At 41.6% G+C, this 19128-nt stretch overlaps 1 protein-coding gene across 1 annotated transcript in view; it reads left to right on the top strand.

Moving 5' to 3' along the window:
- Nucleotides 1-19128, top strand: part of LRRC7 (leucine rich repeat containing 7) — a 102920-nt gene that overhangs the window by 56205 nt on the left and 27587 nt on the right. Inside the window, exons 7-12 of the mRNA XM_058842544.1 lie at nucleotides 4222-4285; nucleotides 7849-7923; nucleotides 8372-8516; nucleotides 10487-10559; nucleotides 15661-15790; nucleotides 16155-16270. Coding sequence (XP_058698527.1) covers nucleotides 4222-4285; nucleotides 7849-7923; nucleotides 8372-8516; nucleotides 10487-10559; nucleotides 15661-15790; nucleotides 16155-16270 — 603 coding nt within the window. The remainder of the gene's footprint in view (nucleotides 1-4221; nucleotides 4286-7848; nucleotides 7924-8371; nucleotides 8517-10486; nucleotides 10560-15660; nucleotides 15791-16154; nucleotides 16271-19128) is intronic.

Raw genomic sequence — 19128 nt, 5'->3', positions numbered from 1 at the left:
CCTGAAATAATCTGATTTTCCAGCTTTTTCCTTGCAATGTCGGTGCAATCTTCCAAAAGATTTCATCCCTGTCCTTTTCCTCCTGCTTGGAGTCAGGAATAAAAGGGTTTTATGGCCAAGAAAATTAAAATTAATGATGATAAAGATGATAATCATGATGGGATTTTATTTTCCTTTCGTTAAAATTATTCTTTTTATCTCTCTCAGTTTTCAGCCTTAAAATTATTGCTCTTTTCAGCCTTAAAATCTAAACCAATATTTTGAATTTTGGTTTTAATTCTTGATTCTTTCACGCTCTGGCTGTAGCAGAACCATGTGAGAACAGAGGGTTGATTTCAGCTCTCCAGTTTTATTCCTGGGAATTCCTGCTGTCAAAATTCAGATTTTCCTTGGAAAAATTTTTCTTGGGCAATGGAATGTTTGAATTTTCTGCTTTGCCTTTTTCTCCAAATCCCTTGAGTTGGGCTGAATTTCTGAGGTTTAGCTGCCACAATTTAAGTTAAAAAAAAAGGATTTCTGTGCATTCAATTCTGTGAAAATGAAATTTCCCTGTTTTCTCTAATATATTCCTATCAATGCTCCAATATTTCCCTCAATAAACCAAATATTGGAGGAATTTTCTTCTCATAATTGGAAACCACACAAGGTCAGCCTCGTTAAAATTTCCCATTAAAATATTTGAAGGAGAAATGAACACAACGAAGGATCCTCCTCAATTTAAGATTTTCCTTCTGGGTAATGAATGGAGGGGTGAAAACGAGATTTTGGTGGAGACATAATTGAAAATATCAATATAATTGATATAATATATAAATATATTATTATATATTATATAATATATATAATATTTATAGTATATTATTATAATATATAAATATATTATTGAAATATATATATATTTATATTTATTTATAAACATATATAATTGATATAATATATAAAATATAATTGAAATATTGTTTGGCTTGCCAATTATATATTGGGAGAAAATATATGTTATAAATATAATATAAAAATATATTTTATAAAAATATATTTATATTTCCCTGGGGGGAAAACCACATTTTTCACCCACAAGAATTTCCTCTTAGGAATTTCCATTAAATGGAATTTTCTCTGTGCTTTGAATTCCAATTCCTTTGATTTTTTTTTATTTTTTTTCAATAAATACAATGTAAAAAAATGACATTTTTCTCTGATATTCATTCCATCTTTATTTTTTTTCCAGGCCTTCCCACTTTTTTCCATTTCTCTCTCTCTCCTCAAATTTAGAGCCAGACTCAAAGTTTTAATTTGAATTAATCCCACTGTGGATTTGCACCAAATGAATGTGCCAGCTATCCACAACTCCCCAAAATCCAGGAAAAAAAAACATTTGGGAACAAGGCAAAGTGGGGAAATTTTCCTGTTCTTGCTAAAATTCCCATTTCTTGGGATGATTTGTAACTTTTATTTATGGTTATTTCATAAAGGGGTGTGGAAGGAAATTAAACACATTCAGGTTTTTAAGCAGCATCATAAAAAATATGTGAAAAGCAGATTTTTTTTAATTTTTTTTTTGCTTTTAAAACAAAATCAAGTGAATTAAAAAAGATTCTTCCTGGAATCAATAAGAGTGGCTGTTTTGCAGAGGTTAAATTTGTAAAATTTGGACTTTCCAACCCCGTGGATTTACAATTTCTGTGTCTTCTGCAGCCAAGACTTCGCTCCAAAGGGAGAAATAAAGGAAATAATCCAGGAATTCCAGGAAGACATCCCAAGATTACAAATCTCCCAATCCTTTACCTCCCCTCTGACAGGAATTTGGGGGATAAAAGTGATTTTTATTTCCAGGAACCTGATAATTGAGTGGTCCAAACACCTCTGCCACAAAATCCTCATTCCTCAGCGCTTCCCAAATCCCACTTTTGGCACTTTTTGGCAAAAATCACAGGTTTTTTTTGGAGTGTGGACAAGTCAGTGAAGAGACAATTTAAATCAGCTGAGATTCTGTCCAGGGAGGGGCTAAATTTAGGGAAAATCTTCATTTTCTCCTGCTGTTTTTTGAGATTCTGCTCCATTTTCTCCCGAGTTTCTGATGGGGACGGGAAACATTCACCACATTTTGGGTTTACAAATATTCCCAGTGTTCCTGGTGCCCTGTTTTCCTCAAATAGCAACTCAGGCTGGCTTTGGGAACTCCCACCCAACCCAAAAAATTTTATTTTACCAAAATATTGGCAATATTTTCATCAGCAGCTGCTACTACGAGGCTTCCCTTGAGGATTTTTGGAGCTGAATCCTTTTGTTGCTCAGGGAAGAGGATGGAAGATGCATCCCATTGTTTTGCTTTAGGAAAAAAAAAATTGGTTTTCCTCTTGTTTTTTAGGAAAAAAAAAAGGATTTTTCCTATTTTTAAAGTTTTCTGGAAAATTGGCTGAATTATTCTTCATAGAATTCCAGAATTCCAGACTGGTCTGGGTTGGGAGGGAGATTAAATCCCATCCAGTTCCCCTTCCACAGTGGAGTTTGCTCCCTTGGTTTTGTGGGATTTATTTTCCTGCTCCTCTGGGGTTTATTTCCTGGTTTTATGGAGTTTATTTTCGATTTCTGCAGAGTTTATTTCCCTATTTCCGTGAAGTTTATTCGTTTATTTCCTGGTTTTATGGAGTTTATTTTCGATTTCTGCAGAGTTTATTTCCCTATTTCCATGAAGTTTATTCCCTGTTTCTCTGGGGTTTGTTTCCCTGGTTTTGTGGGGTTTATTTCATATTTCCATGGGCTTTATTTCCTATTTCTGGGGAGTTTATTTCCTATTTCTGTGAAGTTTATTTCCTATTTCTGGGGAGTTTATTTCTTATTCCTGGGGAGTTTATTTCCTATTTCTGTGGAGTTTATTTCCTATTCCTATGGAGTTTATTTCCTATTCCTATGGAGTTTATTTCCTATTTCTGGGGAGTTTATTTCCTATTTCTGGGGAGTTTATTTCTTATTCCTATGGAGTTTATTTCTTATTCCTGGGGAGTTTATTTCCTATTTCTGGGGAGTTTATTTCCTATTCCTATGGAGTTTATTTCCTATTCCTATGGAGTTTATTTCCTATTTCTGGGGAGTTTATTTCCTATTTCTGGGGAGTTTATTTCCTATTCCTATGGAGTTTATTTCCTATTCCTGGGGAGTTTATTTCCTATTCCTATGGACTTCATTTCCTATTTCTGGGGAGTTTATTTCTTATTCCTGGGGAGTTTATTTCTTATTCCTATGGAGTTTATTTCTTATTCCTGGGGAGTTTATTTCCTATTTCTGGGGAGTTTATTTCCTATTCCTATGGTGTTTATTTCCTATTCCTATGGAGTTTATTTCCTATTCCTATGGAGTTTATTTCCTATTTCTGGGGAGTTTAATTCCTGTTATTTTGGAGTTTATTTCCCAGTTTTAACCAAGGAAAAGTGAATTTTGCTGGGAATAAAACCGTGGCAGTGGTTGAAATGCTGAAGCAGGGCTCTTTCAATAATAATCACTTTTACCTCTGGTACAAATTGCAGAGATTAATGGTTGATATTTTAGTTCACAGCAATTAAGGCTATGCTAATTTTTTGATTAGGATCTGATTACCTCAGGAGGCCTCTGGACTGCCTGTTGCAGTTCATGTTAAATGATTTCATTATTTTTATCTTCTTTTTTCACTTTTTTCACCCCCCCCCCAAACCCAGGGTGGTGCTTGGTTCACTTTGGCCTATCTGGGCTTAAGGAGAAATTCTGCACTTGGGATAAAACCCTGCTCCACTTTTGTTCATGGAAACAAAGGCAAAAAATTGATTTATTAACTTTGAACTTGATTAAATCTGAACCTCAGAGAAAGGGACCTGGCTCCAGAGCCCAAACACTTTCCAGTGGTTTATAAAAAACCACGACAAATGCATAAATCTCTCTCCAAAAGCCACAATTTCTGTTCTATTTCATTTCAATCACTCCTTGATGTAGCACGGGGCATTTTCCCTGAGCAAATATGCAAAAATCTACCAAGATTTTGTTTATTTTTATACAAAACTGCTGCTGGCTCTTGAGTTCAAAACCTCAAGGTCTCAAGGTCGGAATATATAATTGGAATTTCCACCAGCATCAAACCAATGCAATTCTTTTTTGCCATCACAGTTTGAATGCAGCTTTATTTTTATCCCACCAAAATCTGACGTTTTGCGAGTTAAAATCTCATTTTCGTTCTTTGCTCATCTGTTCCAGGTCAATGCACAAACTGACTCAGCTGGAGAGGCTCGATCTGGGCAATAATGAGTTCTCTGAGCTGGTAAGAAATGCTCCAGTTTTTAATGGGAAACCTGGGGGGTTTTGGATGTTCTGTCCATGGGGCATCCAACTTTTCCTGGAAAAGGTTCTGTGGGATCACGGCCTCGGCTCAAGGGACACATTTCCCTCCACCCCAAACCACTCTGGGATTCTGTCATTCCACCTGAGGGCGATTTTGGACTTCCCAAAGCAGTTTCTGTCCCTAACTCGACCCCAAAATCAGAATTAATTTCCCTGAGGTTTAAATCTGTGGGGAATTTTCCCTGCTGGCATCGTGGGAAGCAGGAGATGCAGTTCCCTGGGAGCTGTGGAAGGATGGGATCAGGGATTACAGTCCTACGAGGGAATCCTTCCTGTAGCTTTAGTTAAAACTGAGATAATTCCACCTCAAACAAACCCTGAAATGTCACCTGGTGCTAAAAAGCTGTAGCAAAGTCTCTACATCTGTTTTATGGAGCAGCTCCCGTCCTGTTCCAGGCTGCTCATTTATTCCATGCAGGAAAAAACAGAGGATTTAACTCCGATTTTTAATTAAAATCTTCAGCCTGGATAAACAGAGGGAAATTTTCAGAAGTGCTACTTGGAATTTTAATTGTAGGAATTAAATCCTTCCCGAGTTCAGAGTGTGGCTTGGATTTGTGGTGTCTGGAAAGAACTGGACAATATTCCATATATTTCCATGGAAGCACAGTGATCCCACGAGTGACAGATCAGGAGAGGGGTGGTCCCACCCTCCTCTTAGGGACAGAATTCCCAAGTTAAATCATTTTCCAGGCAGCTGCTCCAAAAATGTAGGAACTGGAATCAAATGCCAGGAGTCAAATGGGCCAAGAGGCCAAGTGGGAAAGTGCAGGAATGTCATGGGAAAAGTGGTACCAGTTGAACTCACACCTGGGAAAAAAGGAATAAAAAAAATCCTGTTTTCATGGATTCTGAATATCTCACTGGGGTTCCCATTGGAATTTCCTTTTTACTGGAGAAAGGTGAGTTGGTGGTGTGGGAGAGCCTCATTTCTGTGCTATCCTGGCACTGCTGTGGCCCTTCCCTTGGAGCTGGAGAAGTCTTTGCCCTCCCTGCAGCCAGAGGAGCCCAAATGGGCTCATTCCATTCACCCTCTGCTGGGAACAGCATTCCCAAATCCTGGGGCACCCCTGGAATGCAAATTGTGGCTCCCTAAACAGCAGCTGAGGGAATCAGGGAAGGGAAGAGGCAGCTCCAGGAGCAGCAAATCCCAAAATTTGGCATCTCCCTGGTTTTGGGGAGTCAAACCTGGCCCTGGGAAGAGGAGGAGGAGCTTTGCCAAGTTTGGATTATTTCCACCCATTTCCAGAGGCTCAGGAATCTTCCAGCAGCAAGGCCTGGGGAGAGATTCAGGAAGGGAGTAGGGAGAGAAGGAAAAGGAAAGAGGATATATTAGAATGTAACTTCCTCCAAAATTCCTGAGTCTTCACTCAGACTCGATCCCAGGAAGCTTTTCTGTGTGGAGAGGGTGATCAGACCCTGGAACAGACTCCTGGAAAGGGGGATTGAGGAACATTTGGACAATTCCCTGAAAAATATCCTGTAAGGTTTGGTCAGGCAGAATTGGTCAGGGAGCTGGACAGGGTGGACAACATAAAACCCTTCCAGCTGCTTCTCTTCTGTTCTGTTCTGTTCCTAATCCTGTTCCTAGTCCTAATCTTAGTCCTGGTCCTATTCCCATTCCTATTCCCATTCCAATTTCCCTTTATTCCTTTATTTATGCAGCAGCCTGTGTGGAAAATGAGAATATTCCCCAACAGGCCCAAACCAAAGCATTTCCAGCAGAGATGAGTAAGGTTTTCCTGGCACTTGAATGCCACGAGATCTCATCTGGATCACCGTGTGCTGTCATGTGGAATATTCCAATAATGGGAAATCCCATCATCCTGGGAAATTGTAATCCACGGGATTCCCCACCAAAAAGTGCTCTGTACAGGCCAGGAACAGGCCTTGAAGAAAGGTGTCTGTTAATGAGAGGGATTGAAGAGCAAATTAAAGTTGAGAGGGGAAATTATGATTATCCGTAATGATCTCAGGCCGTGAACGCTCCAGAGGGATAAAGAAACATTAATCAGCACAGGAACAAATAGGATCAAATGACCATTAATCAATTTAGCCTGGAAACAAGAAGTGGTTTTAATCACTGAAGGACAGCAGAATTTCAATGGAATTAACAGAGGCAAAATAAATCATCTTTAAAATGCTCACCACTAGCTTTTAATAGGAACTCATTATGTGGGGATGTGGAAAACAAGGGATGAGATGGGTTCATCAGCTTTGTTCTTATCTGAGGAGGCATCAGGAGCTTCTCCCACAATTCCCTGGGCAGGTGGAAAATCAGATTTCTTCTGGGAATGGCAACATTCCCAACCAGACCGTGCAGGATGACTCGAGGTCTCCCTTAGGAGTAGTTTATTTCCTGTTCCTGTGGGGTTTATTTCCTGTTCCTGTGGGGTTTATTTCCTATTCCTGTGGGGTTTATTTCCTGTTCCTGTGCGGTTTATTTCCTGTTCCTGTGGGGTTTATTTCCTGTTCCTGTGGAGTTTGTGTCCTGTTCCTGTGGGGTTTATTTTCCTTAGGGTCTGAAGGTCTATTTGTTTCTGCCCGTGTTGGAATAATTCCAGGGCAGTTGTACTGCTTCCAGATGCTGGACCCTGATTTGGAATGGAATAGTTCATGGAATAGTTCATGGAATATTTCATGGAACACTTAATAGCAGGTTCTGATGGGCTTTGAAAAAAATCTCTACAACTTGAGAGGGCAAAGGCAAATTCCAGTCTTGGTTTGCTGTGGAAAATGCTCCGTGGGAAAGGAAAACTCTGCTGAGGAAACCTGGGAATATTTGTGACCTGGATTTGCAATTCTGGAATTTCACAGCTGGAAGGAATGAGGAGTGATTTGGGGAATTGCCCTTTTTGGCTCCTATCACTGCTCCCCTGAAGTGTTGAAAAGAATAAACCGGGTGGAAGTTTGATCTGGCAATTCCAGGTTTTATCAGTTGTCTCCTGGGCATTCTGACTCTGCCAGCTGCAGATATTAAATCTCCCAAGGATGTGTCCTTTGGGCTCATTTCTTTTGCAAAAATTAAAATTTTACATTTTACATTAAATTAAATTTTACAAATTTTGATAAAGGGCAGCAGTGGTTAAATTACAGGAAAGGAATCCTGCCCTTAAACATCTACAAGGCTGAGGTGGCTCATAAAAAACCAAAGGGAAGTGAAGAGGGAAGCTTTATTTTTTTTTTTTTAAAGAAAATAAATTTTGTAGTTTATTTTTAAATTTTATTTTTAACATTTAAATTTTTACAACTTTATTTTTTTAAATTTAAAAATTTTAAATTTCTGATTTCTGAAGAGTTTATTTCCCTATTTCTGAAGAGTTTATTTCCCTGTTTCCGTGAACTTTATTCTCTGTTTCTCTGGGGTTTATTTCCCTGGTATTTCATTTGTATTTAACTTTAATTTGTATTTAACTTTAATTTGTATTTAACTTTTTAATTTGCTTTATTTAGTTGCCCATAATTATTTATTCTTTCCCTCAGCCTGAGGTTCTTGAACAAATCCAGAATCTGAAGGAGCTGTGGATGGACAATAATTCCTTGCAAGTGCTACCTGGGGTATGGACATTTATTTTAGGGAATTATTGGGTGATTTTTGTGACCTGTTTGCCTGGCAGGGAACACCTGCACGTGCATTTCCTTGGGTGGGTGTAGAGAGTCGTTTATTAATTAACTGATTAGTTAATTATGAAAGTCAGGGGATGGTTCAGCACAGAAAAGCTCCACCTGCCTGGTGGGAGGTGGGAATTGGGAATATCCCTTGGATCCGTGTCCAGATGGAGAAATATCTCAGCTGCATGCCCAGCAATGCCAAATTCCAGCAGATTTCTTAATTTTGGAGCACGTTAATTAACATGGGAGGGTTAATTTTGCTGCTTTGAGGCTGAGCCCAGCCCGGCCCTGCATCCAAAGGGTGCTGATCAGCTGGATTTGTGTGTTTGTCTCTAATTAAGCTCTCATTAACAGCTCTATCTGCTCAAGTAACTCTGTCTCACGTGCTATTAAGTCTATAGGGAAGTTAAAACAGCTCGTGTACCTGGATGTGTCCAAAAACAGGATCGAGACAGTGGATCTGGACATCTCGGGCTGTGAGGGGCTCGAGGATCTGCTCCTCTCATCCAACATGCTGCAGCAGCTGCCAGATTCCATAGGTGAGCAAACACCTGGGGTTCCTCTCCTTGCACACAGGTGTTTATATTCATTTCATATAGATTTGTGTGTTTATATTATTATTATTATTATTATTATTATCATTATTATTATTATTATTATTATTATTATTATTATTATTATTATTAATATTATATTATATATTATATTATATTATATTTTATATAATATTATATTATATTATTATTATATTATATTATATTATAATAATATATTATATTATTATATTATTATATTCTAATAATATAATTATTATTATATATTATATAATATATTCTTATTATATTATATTATTATTTTATAGAAGTTTATATATAAAATATATTTTATATATTTAGATATATTATTTTATATATGTTTATATCTAAAATATATTTCTATATGTATTTATATCTAAAATATATTTGTATATTTATATCTAAAATATATTTGTATATATTTATTATTTATATATTATTGTATATATATTTATATATACATTATATATATTATATATTATATATATTATATATTAAATAAAATATATTTGTATATATTTATATATATTATTTTATATATTTTTATATAATATATTTGTATATATTTGTATATATTATTTTATATATATTTATATAAAAATATAATATATAATAAATATAAACAAAATATAATTTTTATTTTATTTTATAATTAATTTAATTTATAAATATAAATTTTATATATTTATTAAAAATAAATATATAAAAATTATATATATTTTATATATGAAATATATTTGGGTATCTACTTATATATATTTGAATATATTTATATTTTTATTTATTATTTTGCATATATTTACATATAAAAATAGTTTTATATATTACTTTATATATATTTATATAAAGTAATATATTTATATTTATTTATTTAAATTTTTGTTGTTTTTTTAAATTATGGATTTATAATTTAATTAGTAATTTAATAAAAGTAATAAAGTAAAATAGTTAATTTATATTATATATAAATAAATATAATATAAATATATATTGTATATAAATATATATAATATAAAAATATTTTTAATATATTATTTTATATTTTATTTTATGTTTATAATTTTAAAATCATTTAATGATTGATTCATAATCATGGAGCAAGGCCTGCCATCAATCTCAAAGGAAGCAGAAAATATATATGTATTATAATATATATATATAATATTATATAATATATGTTATATATTATATATAACATATAATATATATTTTATTTTATATTTATAATTTAAAAATCAATTAATGATTGATTTATAGTAATGGAGCAAGGCCTGCCATCAAATCCCAAAGGAGGCAGAAAATATATAATATATGTATTATATATTACATAATATATATTGTATTATATATATTAAAGTCCCATTTTGTAAAGTCAGGAGCAGAATTCCCTGGCTGGAAGGAATCCATCTGATTGGCAAAGAAGCCAAGAAGGACAGAATTAATTTGATTTAAATGTAAAAATCAGTCTGAGAGCGATGATGGGATTGCTGCTCATTCACAGTGGGAAAAGGAAATAAAAAAGAAATAAATTATGAATTTTCCTTTTATTTTGAATGCTTTACATCCATGGAATTCCTGGATTATTTAGGACCTGTGGAAGTTGTGGGAGCTGAATGGACATTCCTCTGTCCATTGGGATATTTGCTTTTCCCTTCCCCTTTGAACACAGAACTGTAAAATTCCTCAATTTTAAATCAATTTACTCAGATTCCAACATGGATTGCTAATTAATGCTGCTAATTATTGACACTCCGGGTGTCTTCTCCTCCTGTTTTCCATCTTCTTCATCTCCCCATCAATCCCAGGATTTTTGTTCCGTGGTTTTTAGCAGGAATAAATCCATTTGGAAAGATACTTCCTAAAATCCAGCTCAGAGCTGTTTGGGATTCCAGGAAATTCCATGGGAGCTGTTTATCCATCATTTCTTCCTGCAGGATTGTTGAAGAGACTGACAACTCTGAAAGTGGATGACAACCAGCTCACCATCCTGCCCAATGCCATTGGAAAGTGAGTCCAAGTTCCATCATTTTTAATTAAAATGCCTTTTTCCCTTCTGCTCAAGGAGTGTGGGTTTTCAAATATCAAATAAGACAAATATACTGAATTATGAAATAGCTTCCAACCCCCAGGTTGTGACATTTAAATTTGGAGCACCACTCTTAATCCTGGGGATGTTTCAGTGCAAGGGGGAAGCCAGTAAAATATATCCAATTTTCCAAGAGGAAAACCAAAGATTTCGGTGTGAATCAATTTCAGCTGCAAAACAGAAGAATTTTGGGGGAAAAAAAAAATAAAAATCCATCTGTTCCCATGGCAACAGCCAGGGCTTGGAGCTGGGAGGGATCTGGATGAGGGATGGAGAGTTCCTAAAACATGAGAGAAACCTCTGAGGGAAAGCCAGAAGGATTCCAGGGGCTGGGATCATGGGAAGAACTCAGGATGCTCTGCAGCTCTCTGGTGTGGGGTCTCCCATGGCTCTGCCTCCTTCTGCAGCTTCCAAAATCCTCCAAAATCCTCCAAAATCCTCCAGAATGATCCCATCCCACCCCCTGCCAGGGCAGGGACACCTCCCACCATTCCAGGCTGCTCCAAGCCCTGGCCCTGGCCTGTTCCAATAAGAATTTTGCTGTTGTGGTGCCATTTGGGAACAATAATCCATATTTGTGACCTGTTCCAGCTGCAGCCACTGAAATCCTGGGCTGGTTCATCCTTGGATGTTTTGGATTTGTGGGATTTTCATGGAGAGCACTAAAAGCTGGTGATGGGGAACACTGAAGGACAAATCTTTGCTCCCCAAATTCTCATCCAAGTGGGAGCTCAGAAGGCTCCAGCATCTCCTGGATGCTGCCATGAGATGGATTTAAATCCAGCTTCAGCAATTTTGGGCTCTAAAACCTTGTAAAACTTTTTTTTATTTATTGAATTGCTCCAGCTGAAGGGAAATCCCCCCTTTTTAACCCAATATCTCTTCAGTGTTTGTCATGGAGCTTTAATGACGTTTCCAAAGGCACAGCCACTGCTCCAAAGTGGAATTGCAGAGCAGCTGGGATCTCCAGGTCGTGCTGGAACCACTGGCTGTGCTTTTCCAGTGAAAAATTCCCTCTCCTGTAAGGAGGGCAGAGCCTCCCACGTGCCAATGAACCCGGCTCTCTGACTCATCCCTTTGGATGGATTCCTGCTGGGTCTCTTTCTCCGGAATTCCAGTGGTGGAACCCCCCCTGCAGAGCCTGGTACCGTCACACAGGGATTGGCCACGTGGAGGAGGGAACATTCCCTCTGGGATTTCTCCATGAGAGCACTTCCGTGCTGATTCCATGCTCTGCTGGGGAGTTCCACCCTCATTTTTGGGATTTCTGCTCAAAGGATGAACCCCTGGTGGCTCTCAGAGCGCACAATAGGCCCGGCTTAATCAGACATTCCACACAAAATCCAGGATTCCCGTTCATTCCCTGACGCAGCCAAAGGCTGGAGATGTTCCCTGTGGGATCTGGGTGGGTGGGAAGGAGGAGTTCAGCACCCCCAGCTGGGCCTGGGGCAGTGTTTGCTGCTGGGGGTGTTTGGTCCAGTCTGCCCCAGATGCTGCAAATGCCAGAGGAGGTCGATATTCCCAGTTTTTAGCAGGATCTGGAGTGGAAGAAGCAGAGGGAATGGAGCTGGAAGAGCTGAGATCAGTGATGAGGAGGAAGAGGACAGGGAGGGCACAGGTGGAGCTGTGGCTGCCCCTGGAAGTGTCCAAGGCTTGGAGCACCCTGGGATGGGTGGGAGAGGTCCCTGCCCATGGATGAGCTTTAGGGTCCCTCCCAACCCAAACCAGTCTGGGATCCTGGGATTCTTGGGTCTGCAAAACTCCTTTTGCCTGATGTTGGCCAAGCAGGAGGTGACCCCTGGGATTTGGGCTGCTCTGGCTATTCCCTGCGTGCTGTGGCTGTAGGAAATGCAGCTTGGATGGCTGGGAATTACTCTTCCTACTCCAGGAATCTCTCTACTCACCTCTAAGAATATTCCTGGTTTTCCTTGGACCTGTTCCAGTGGGTGCCCAACTGACCAGCAGCTGATCTGTGTCTGCCTTGCCTAAAACCTGTCAGGAATGATGGGGATTTCTCCCAAGAGCACAGCCAGGTTAATGAGATTTCACCTAAATCAGCACTGTCAGAGTTACAGCTGCTCCTGTCAGCTTCCCTTCGTGCCCAATCCATGATCCATGGGCATGGAAAATCCCTTTCTGCAGTGCAGCTCTCCCACCTCAGGGCTACAGAGGGGAAATACAGTTCCACGGGGATCTTGGGGTTTTTCTTGTGCCATCTCCTGATGGCAGCAGGCAGGAAAACAGCTGGGAATCCCTGGGAATGCCAGGGATCACTTTCCCAATAAAATCCCTCTCTGCCAGGGGAAGGTTTGAGGATGCAGCCGGGGTTTCCTGATGGATTTGGGCCGTGGCAGCTCTGGAGAGCTGATCTCAGTTCTGGGTGTGCAGCAGGGAAAGGGGAATGTGCTCATCCCTCAGTTTATTGGGATTCCCACCCGGCTTCCCTTCTCCCATGGAGCCTTCTCAGAGATCCTTTTGTGCTTGGCTGGAGATGGATTGAGGATATGGAGCAAGGAGAGCTGGAGCAGGACCTGGCAGAGCCTTTGGATGTGCTCCAAGGAAGCTCTCCCTGCCCCCTTTGGCTCCCCAGCCTGCTTCCAGCAATTACAGGGATCCAGGAATTGCCTTGTCCAACGCAAACGTTCCCGAGGCGCTCGGTGGTAAAACCGAGCAGTAAATCCACGGGAAGTTGAGAATATCCCTGGAGCTCTGAGGATTCCCTGGGAGGAACAGGAATCTCTGGGTTCGTTTGGCAGCAAATTTGAAAGCTGAAAGATCTTTTTAATTAAGAAACTGGGATAAAGATTAATTAGATACAGAGTAAAGACCCAATCCTGCAGCTGAGACTCCTGTGAATCCTACAGAACAACACCTATGGAATGTGTGCTCAGAGCGAAACTTCCTACCAGATCCACCAAAATATTTGGGAATAAAACAGAGAATCCTCTGACAAGTCCCTAAAGCAGTGAACAGGGAGATGGGGAAATTTTAGGAAGAAATAATTGGCTTTATTTAACCTTACTCTGATTAAAGCACTTGAGAGTAAGAGGTGGAATGTGAGGAGGGAAGGGGACAGAGGAGATGGGTGTGGTGGCACTTGTGGTGGCCACACAACTTTCACTTGAAGGATTTTAATTTGCAGCCTCATTTTAGAAGAAGGCCAGGAAATATTTCTTCTCCAGAATATTTTAATGCATGTCTATAACTGATACATTTTTATATGTATATATTTGTATATCTCACTCTGTAATGTGTAGTATGTCCATATATTCCCACTGGGAATGTTACCTGCGTTAACAAACGTTAAATTCTTGGTTCCATGATCTCAGTTGCCCTGATCTCTGTCTGAAGCACTTGGAATGTTCTTCAATATCCTCAACATCCCAGAAAATCTGAATTGTAGCGTGGGGAAACCACGTGGCCTTAAAGTGGGTTCCAAAAATCCCATTATTATAGAGTTGTAGGGAAATCATGGAGATCATGGAATGGTTTGGGCTGGGAGGGACCTCAAAGCCCATCCAGGGCCACCAGAGACACCTTCCACTGTCCCAGGCTGCTCCAGCCTGGCCTGGGACATTTCCAGGGATCCAGGGGCAGCCAGAGCTGGATGTTCCCTCCCAGGTCTGGTGGTGAATCGTTAAAAGCCAATATAATCACAGACAATGATCACTAATTAAAGTTCCAAAGGGATGTTTATTCACTGTGGGCAGCAGGGGATCATCCCCAAAAGGCCCCAAACAAGGTTCTCCTCGCTCTGTTTATTCCCCAAACCCTTCCATCCCCATCCATCCACACCTTCCAGCCCATCTGGCCACCCCCAGCACCTCCCATCCCCACTCAGCATCAAAATGAGCCCGTGGGTCCCTCACCCTGCTCAGTTCTGCTCTGGGTTTGGGTGGCTGGGCTGGAGCTGGGGCAGGGGCCTCAAAGGATGGAGCCAGGAAAGTCTTCCTCAGGTGAGTGTGAGCTCTGGCAGGATCCAGGGGAGTCAGGAATGTTTTCCTCAGGTGAGTGTGAGCTCTGGCAGGATCCAGGTGTGTCAGGAATGTTTTCCTCAGGTGAGTGTGAGCTCTGGCAGGATCCAGGGGAGTCAGGAATGTTTTCCTCAGGTGAGTGTGAGCTCTGGCAGGATCCAGGTGTGTCAGGAATGTTTTCCTCAGGTGTGTGTGAGCTCTGGCAGGATCCAGGTGTGTCAGGAATGTTTTCCTCAGGTGAGTGTGAGCTCTGGCAGGATCCAGGTGTGTCAGGAATGTTTTCCTCAGGTGAGTGTGAGCTCTGGCAGGATCCAGGTGTGTCAGGAATGTTTTCCTCAGGTGAGTGTGAGCTCTGGCAGGATCCAGGTGTGTCAGGAATGTTTTCCTCAGGTGAGTGTGAGCTCTGGCAGGATCCAGGTGTGTCAGGAATGTTTTCCTCAGGTGAGTGTGAGCTCTGGCAGGATCCAGGGGAGTCAGGAATGTTTTCCTCAGGTGAGTGTGAGCTCTGGCAGGATCCAGGGAAGTCAGGAATGTTTTCCTCAGGTGAGTGTGAGCTCTGGCAGGATCCAGGGGAGTCAGGAATGTTTTCCTCAGGTGAGTGTGAGCTCTGGCAGGATCCAGGGGAGTCAGGAATGTTTTCCTCAGGTGAGTGTGAGCTCTGGCAGGATCCAGGCCCTGCTGGTGATGGGTTGGGGCAGAGCCCAGGTGCTGCCCTTGCTCTCCCTGGGTTCCCTCTGTTCCTATAAGGCTCCTTCTGCACTTCTATCAACAATGGAACAATTAGCTCTGGCTTAAGCATCTCATAATCATTAACCTGCCATTTGCTCATCTGACTTACATCTTGATCATTATAAATTGCTCCTAACTCTTGGCTAAAATCTGAACTCTTCAGAAATCGTGATCCAGCAGGACCTGGAGCCGGAGAAGCTCCCGGAGGTTTGGGGTTGTTAATCGGGTGATCCAGGCCCTGCACAGCCACTAACGAGAGGTTTCCTGTTCCCTTTCCTTTCCTGTTCCCTTCCCTTTCCCATTCCTTTTCCCATTCCAGCTTGTCCCTGCTGGAGGAATTCGACTGCAGCTGCAACGAGCTGGAGTCTCTGCCCTCCACCATCGGGTACCTGCACAACCTGCGCACCCTGGCCGTGGACGAGAATTTCCTCCCGGAGCTGCCCAGAGAAGTGAGCGGCGTTTCCGTGCCTGATTCCAGCCTGGAATGTTCTGTGGGAGCCACATTCCATCCCTGTCCCGACAGATAAAGAATTACAGCTGCCCGTGGAATTGCATTGTCCAATGTTCCCGAGGCGCTGGGTGGTAAAGCGGAGCAGTAAATCCGTGGAAATTTGGGAATATCCCTGTGAGGAACCCCAGGCGTTCCCTGAGGTTCCTGCCAACAGGAAAATGTCACTTTCTGATTGAATTCTGGGTTTTTCTGCCTTTTGTGCCTCTCAATAAAACCCAGTTTAGCCACCTCCTGACGTGAAAAGTGATAATAAACATTCCCAAATTTGGGATTCCATCATTTTGGCTTTTCCATTCCCGCAGATTGGGAGCTGTAAGAACGTGACTGTGATGTCCCTGCGCTCCAACAAACTGGAATTTCTTCCTGATGAGATTGGCCAGATGCAGAAGCTGAGGGTGTTAAATCTGAGTGATAACAGGTACAGTTCACAGCATTTTTTTCTTTTTAGCCAATTTAAGAATTCTATTTTTTTTTTTATTTAAGCTTTTCCTCTCAGGTCTTTGTAAAAGATACGTTTCTCTAAAATATATTTTGAAATAAAAAATTATCTTTAGAATTCTAGTTTTAAAGTAGTATCATTATAATTTCATTTATTTTAACTGTAAGGAAAGAATCTTGGTTGTTTTTTCTTAACCCTTATGGTTCAGTCTCAGTTCCTTGGACATCCAAAGGAAAACTTCAAGAAAACTGAATAAGATTAAAATCTGGATCTTGGTGTGTTTTAATAGCTTCAAATCCATTTCCTTCTTTTATCTTCTGCTGTTTCCATGCAAAAAAAAGATGAGATATTTTCTATAGGTTTGTACTAATTAATGATTAAAAAGCTGATACCCAGGGAACCAGGAATTTGTTTTCCTGCATCCACTGAAATCCAAGGAACATTTTTCACTTCCTTTAGCAGAGTTGGTTTTTTTTGTCAAAGCCCAGATTTGTTTGTCCTTAGACAAGGAACTGTGCTCAGATGTGAAACAAAGTATTTAAAATGAGCTGTTCTCGATCCCTGTCCTGTCCTGCCACAGGGAAAATCTGAATTCCCTTGGGATTTATGCTTTTTCCACTGGGGAGGAAATGGATTATGGAAGCAGCATCCCGGTGATGTGGGGTGGGATGTGCTGCTCCTTGGGGTGGGATGGGGTGTTCCATGGGGTGTTCCATGGGATGGAATGTGGTGTTCCATGGGATGAGATGGGGTGTTCCATGGGGTGTTCCATGGGGTGTTCCATGGGGTGTTCCATGGGGTGTTCCATGGGATGAGATGGGGTGTTCCATGGGATGGAATGTGGTGTTCCATGGGATGTTCCATGGGATGAGATGGGGTGTTCCATAGGGTGGGATGTGGTGTTCCATGGGGTGTTCCATGGGGTGTTCCATGGGATGGAATGTGGTGTTCCATGGGATGAGATGGGGTGTTCCATGGGGTGTTCCATGGGATGGAATGTAGTGTTCCATGGGATGTTCCATGGGATGGAATGTGGTGTTCCATGGGATGGAATGTGGTGTTCCATGGGATGGAATGGGGTGTTCCATGGGATGTTCCATGGGGTGTTCCATGGGGTGTTCCATGGGATGGAATGTGGTGTTCCATGGGATGGAATGTGATGTTCCATGGGATGGAATGTGGTGTTCCATGGGATGTTCCATGGGATGAGATGGGGTGTTCCATAGGGTGGGATGTGGTGTTCCATGGGGTGTTCCATGGGGTGTTCCATGGGATGAGATGTGGTGTTCCACAGGGTGTTCCACGGGGTGTTCCATAGGGTGGAATGAGGTGTTCCATGGGTGTTCCATGGGATGGAATGTGGTGTTCCATGGGATGAGATGTGATGTTCCATGGGGTGTTCCATAGGGTGGGATGTGATGTTCCATGTGCTGTTCCATGGGGTGTTCCATGGGATGAGATGTGGTGTTCCATAGGGTGGGATGTGGTGTTCCATGAGGCGTTCCATGGCTTGTTCCATGGGATGAGATGTGATGTTCCATGGGGCGTTCCATGAGGTATTCCATGGGGTGTTCCATAGGGTGGGATGTGGTGTTCCATGGGATGGAATGTGGTGTTCCATGAGGTGTTCCATGGGGTGTTCCATGGGATGAGATGTGGTGTTCCATGTGCTATTCCATGGGATGGAATGTGGTGTTCCATGAGGTGTTCCATGGGATGTTCCATAGGGTGGGATGTGATGTTCCATGGGATGGAATGTGGTGTTCCATGAGGTGTTCCATAGGATGTTCCATAGGGTGAGATGTGGTGTTCCATGTGCTATTCCATGGGATGGAATGTGGTGTTCCATGAGGTGTTCCATGGGATGTTCCATAGGGTGGGATGTGATGTTCCATGGGATGGAATGTGGTGTTCCATGGGATGGAATGTGGTGTTCCATGGGATGTTCCATAGGGTGAGATGTGGTGTTCCATGTGCTGTTCCATGGGATGGAATGTGGTGTTCCATGAGGTGTTCCATGGGGTGTTCCATAGGGGGGGATGTGGTGTTTGTCCCATGGGGTGGAACGTGGCAGCTGTGCCCTTCCCACTCCCCCTCAGTGGTGTTTGGTGACCCAGATCCCAGACCTTCATTCCTCCAGCCTGGCTGAATTGTCTTTAAACCTGGTGGAATCATCTCCTCTTCTTTTCTGCAGTGCTTTGGGAAGTGAATCTTTCCAAACCTTTCCTCCTCCGTTGCTCCCAGCTCCGGCTGAGTTTCAGCTCTGCCCTGCTGAGATGTTGGGATAATTCTTTTCCCACCTTAATGAAAACTAAAAAGTTCCAACATTCTGCACCAAAGAGTTTGGATGAAGTTCAGACGCCTTCCTAATGTTGGATTTTTGGTGATTTTTTGACTTCCTGTGGTCCCAGCTTCACTTTCATCACCATTCCAGCAATCCCTGTTGTTCCTTTGGATGAGCCCACACGTTCACACTAAAGAGAGCTGGGGCTCCTCTTCCTGTGGGAACATTCCCACATTCCTACAGCAGTTTTGGGCCTCTGCTCTTCCCTGGATCTGGCAGAGGAGGGAGATCCCAGGAGATCTTTCCCTTCCAAGGCCCTTCCAAGCCTTGGAAGAAGGGACACGATTTGCTCAGGGGGATCAGTGCTTCAATCCTTCTCTGGAGCATTTTGGATCTGGGGCTGGTGGGAATCCCAGATCCCATTTCTGCTCAGGGGGATCAGTGCTTGAATCCTTCTCTGGAGCATTTTGGATCTGGGGCTGGTGGGAATCCCAGATCCCATTCTGCTCAGGGGGATCAGTGCTTGAATCCTTCTCTGGAGCATTTTGGATCT

This window comes from Poecile atricapillus, chromosome 7, assembly GCF_030490865.1.
Source record: "Poecile atricapillus isolate bPoeAtr1 chromosome 7, bPoeAtr1.hap1, whole genome shotgun sequence".
Classification (NCBI taxonomy): Eukaryota; Metazoa; Chordata; class Aves; order Passeriformes; family Paridae; genus Poecile; species Poecile atricapillus.
This window is presented reverse-complemented; position numbering and strand designations above follow the sequence as displayed.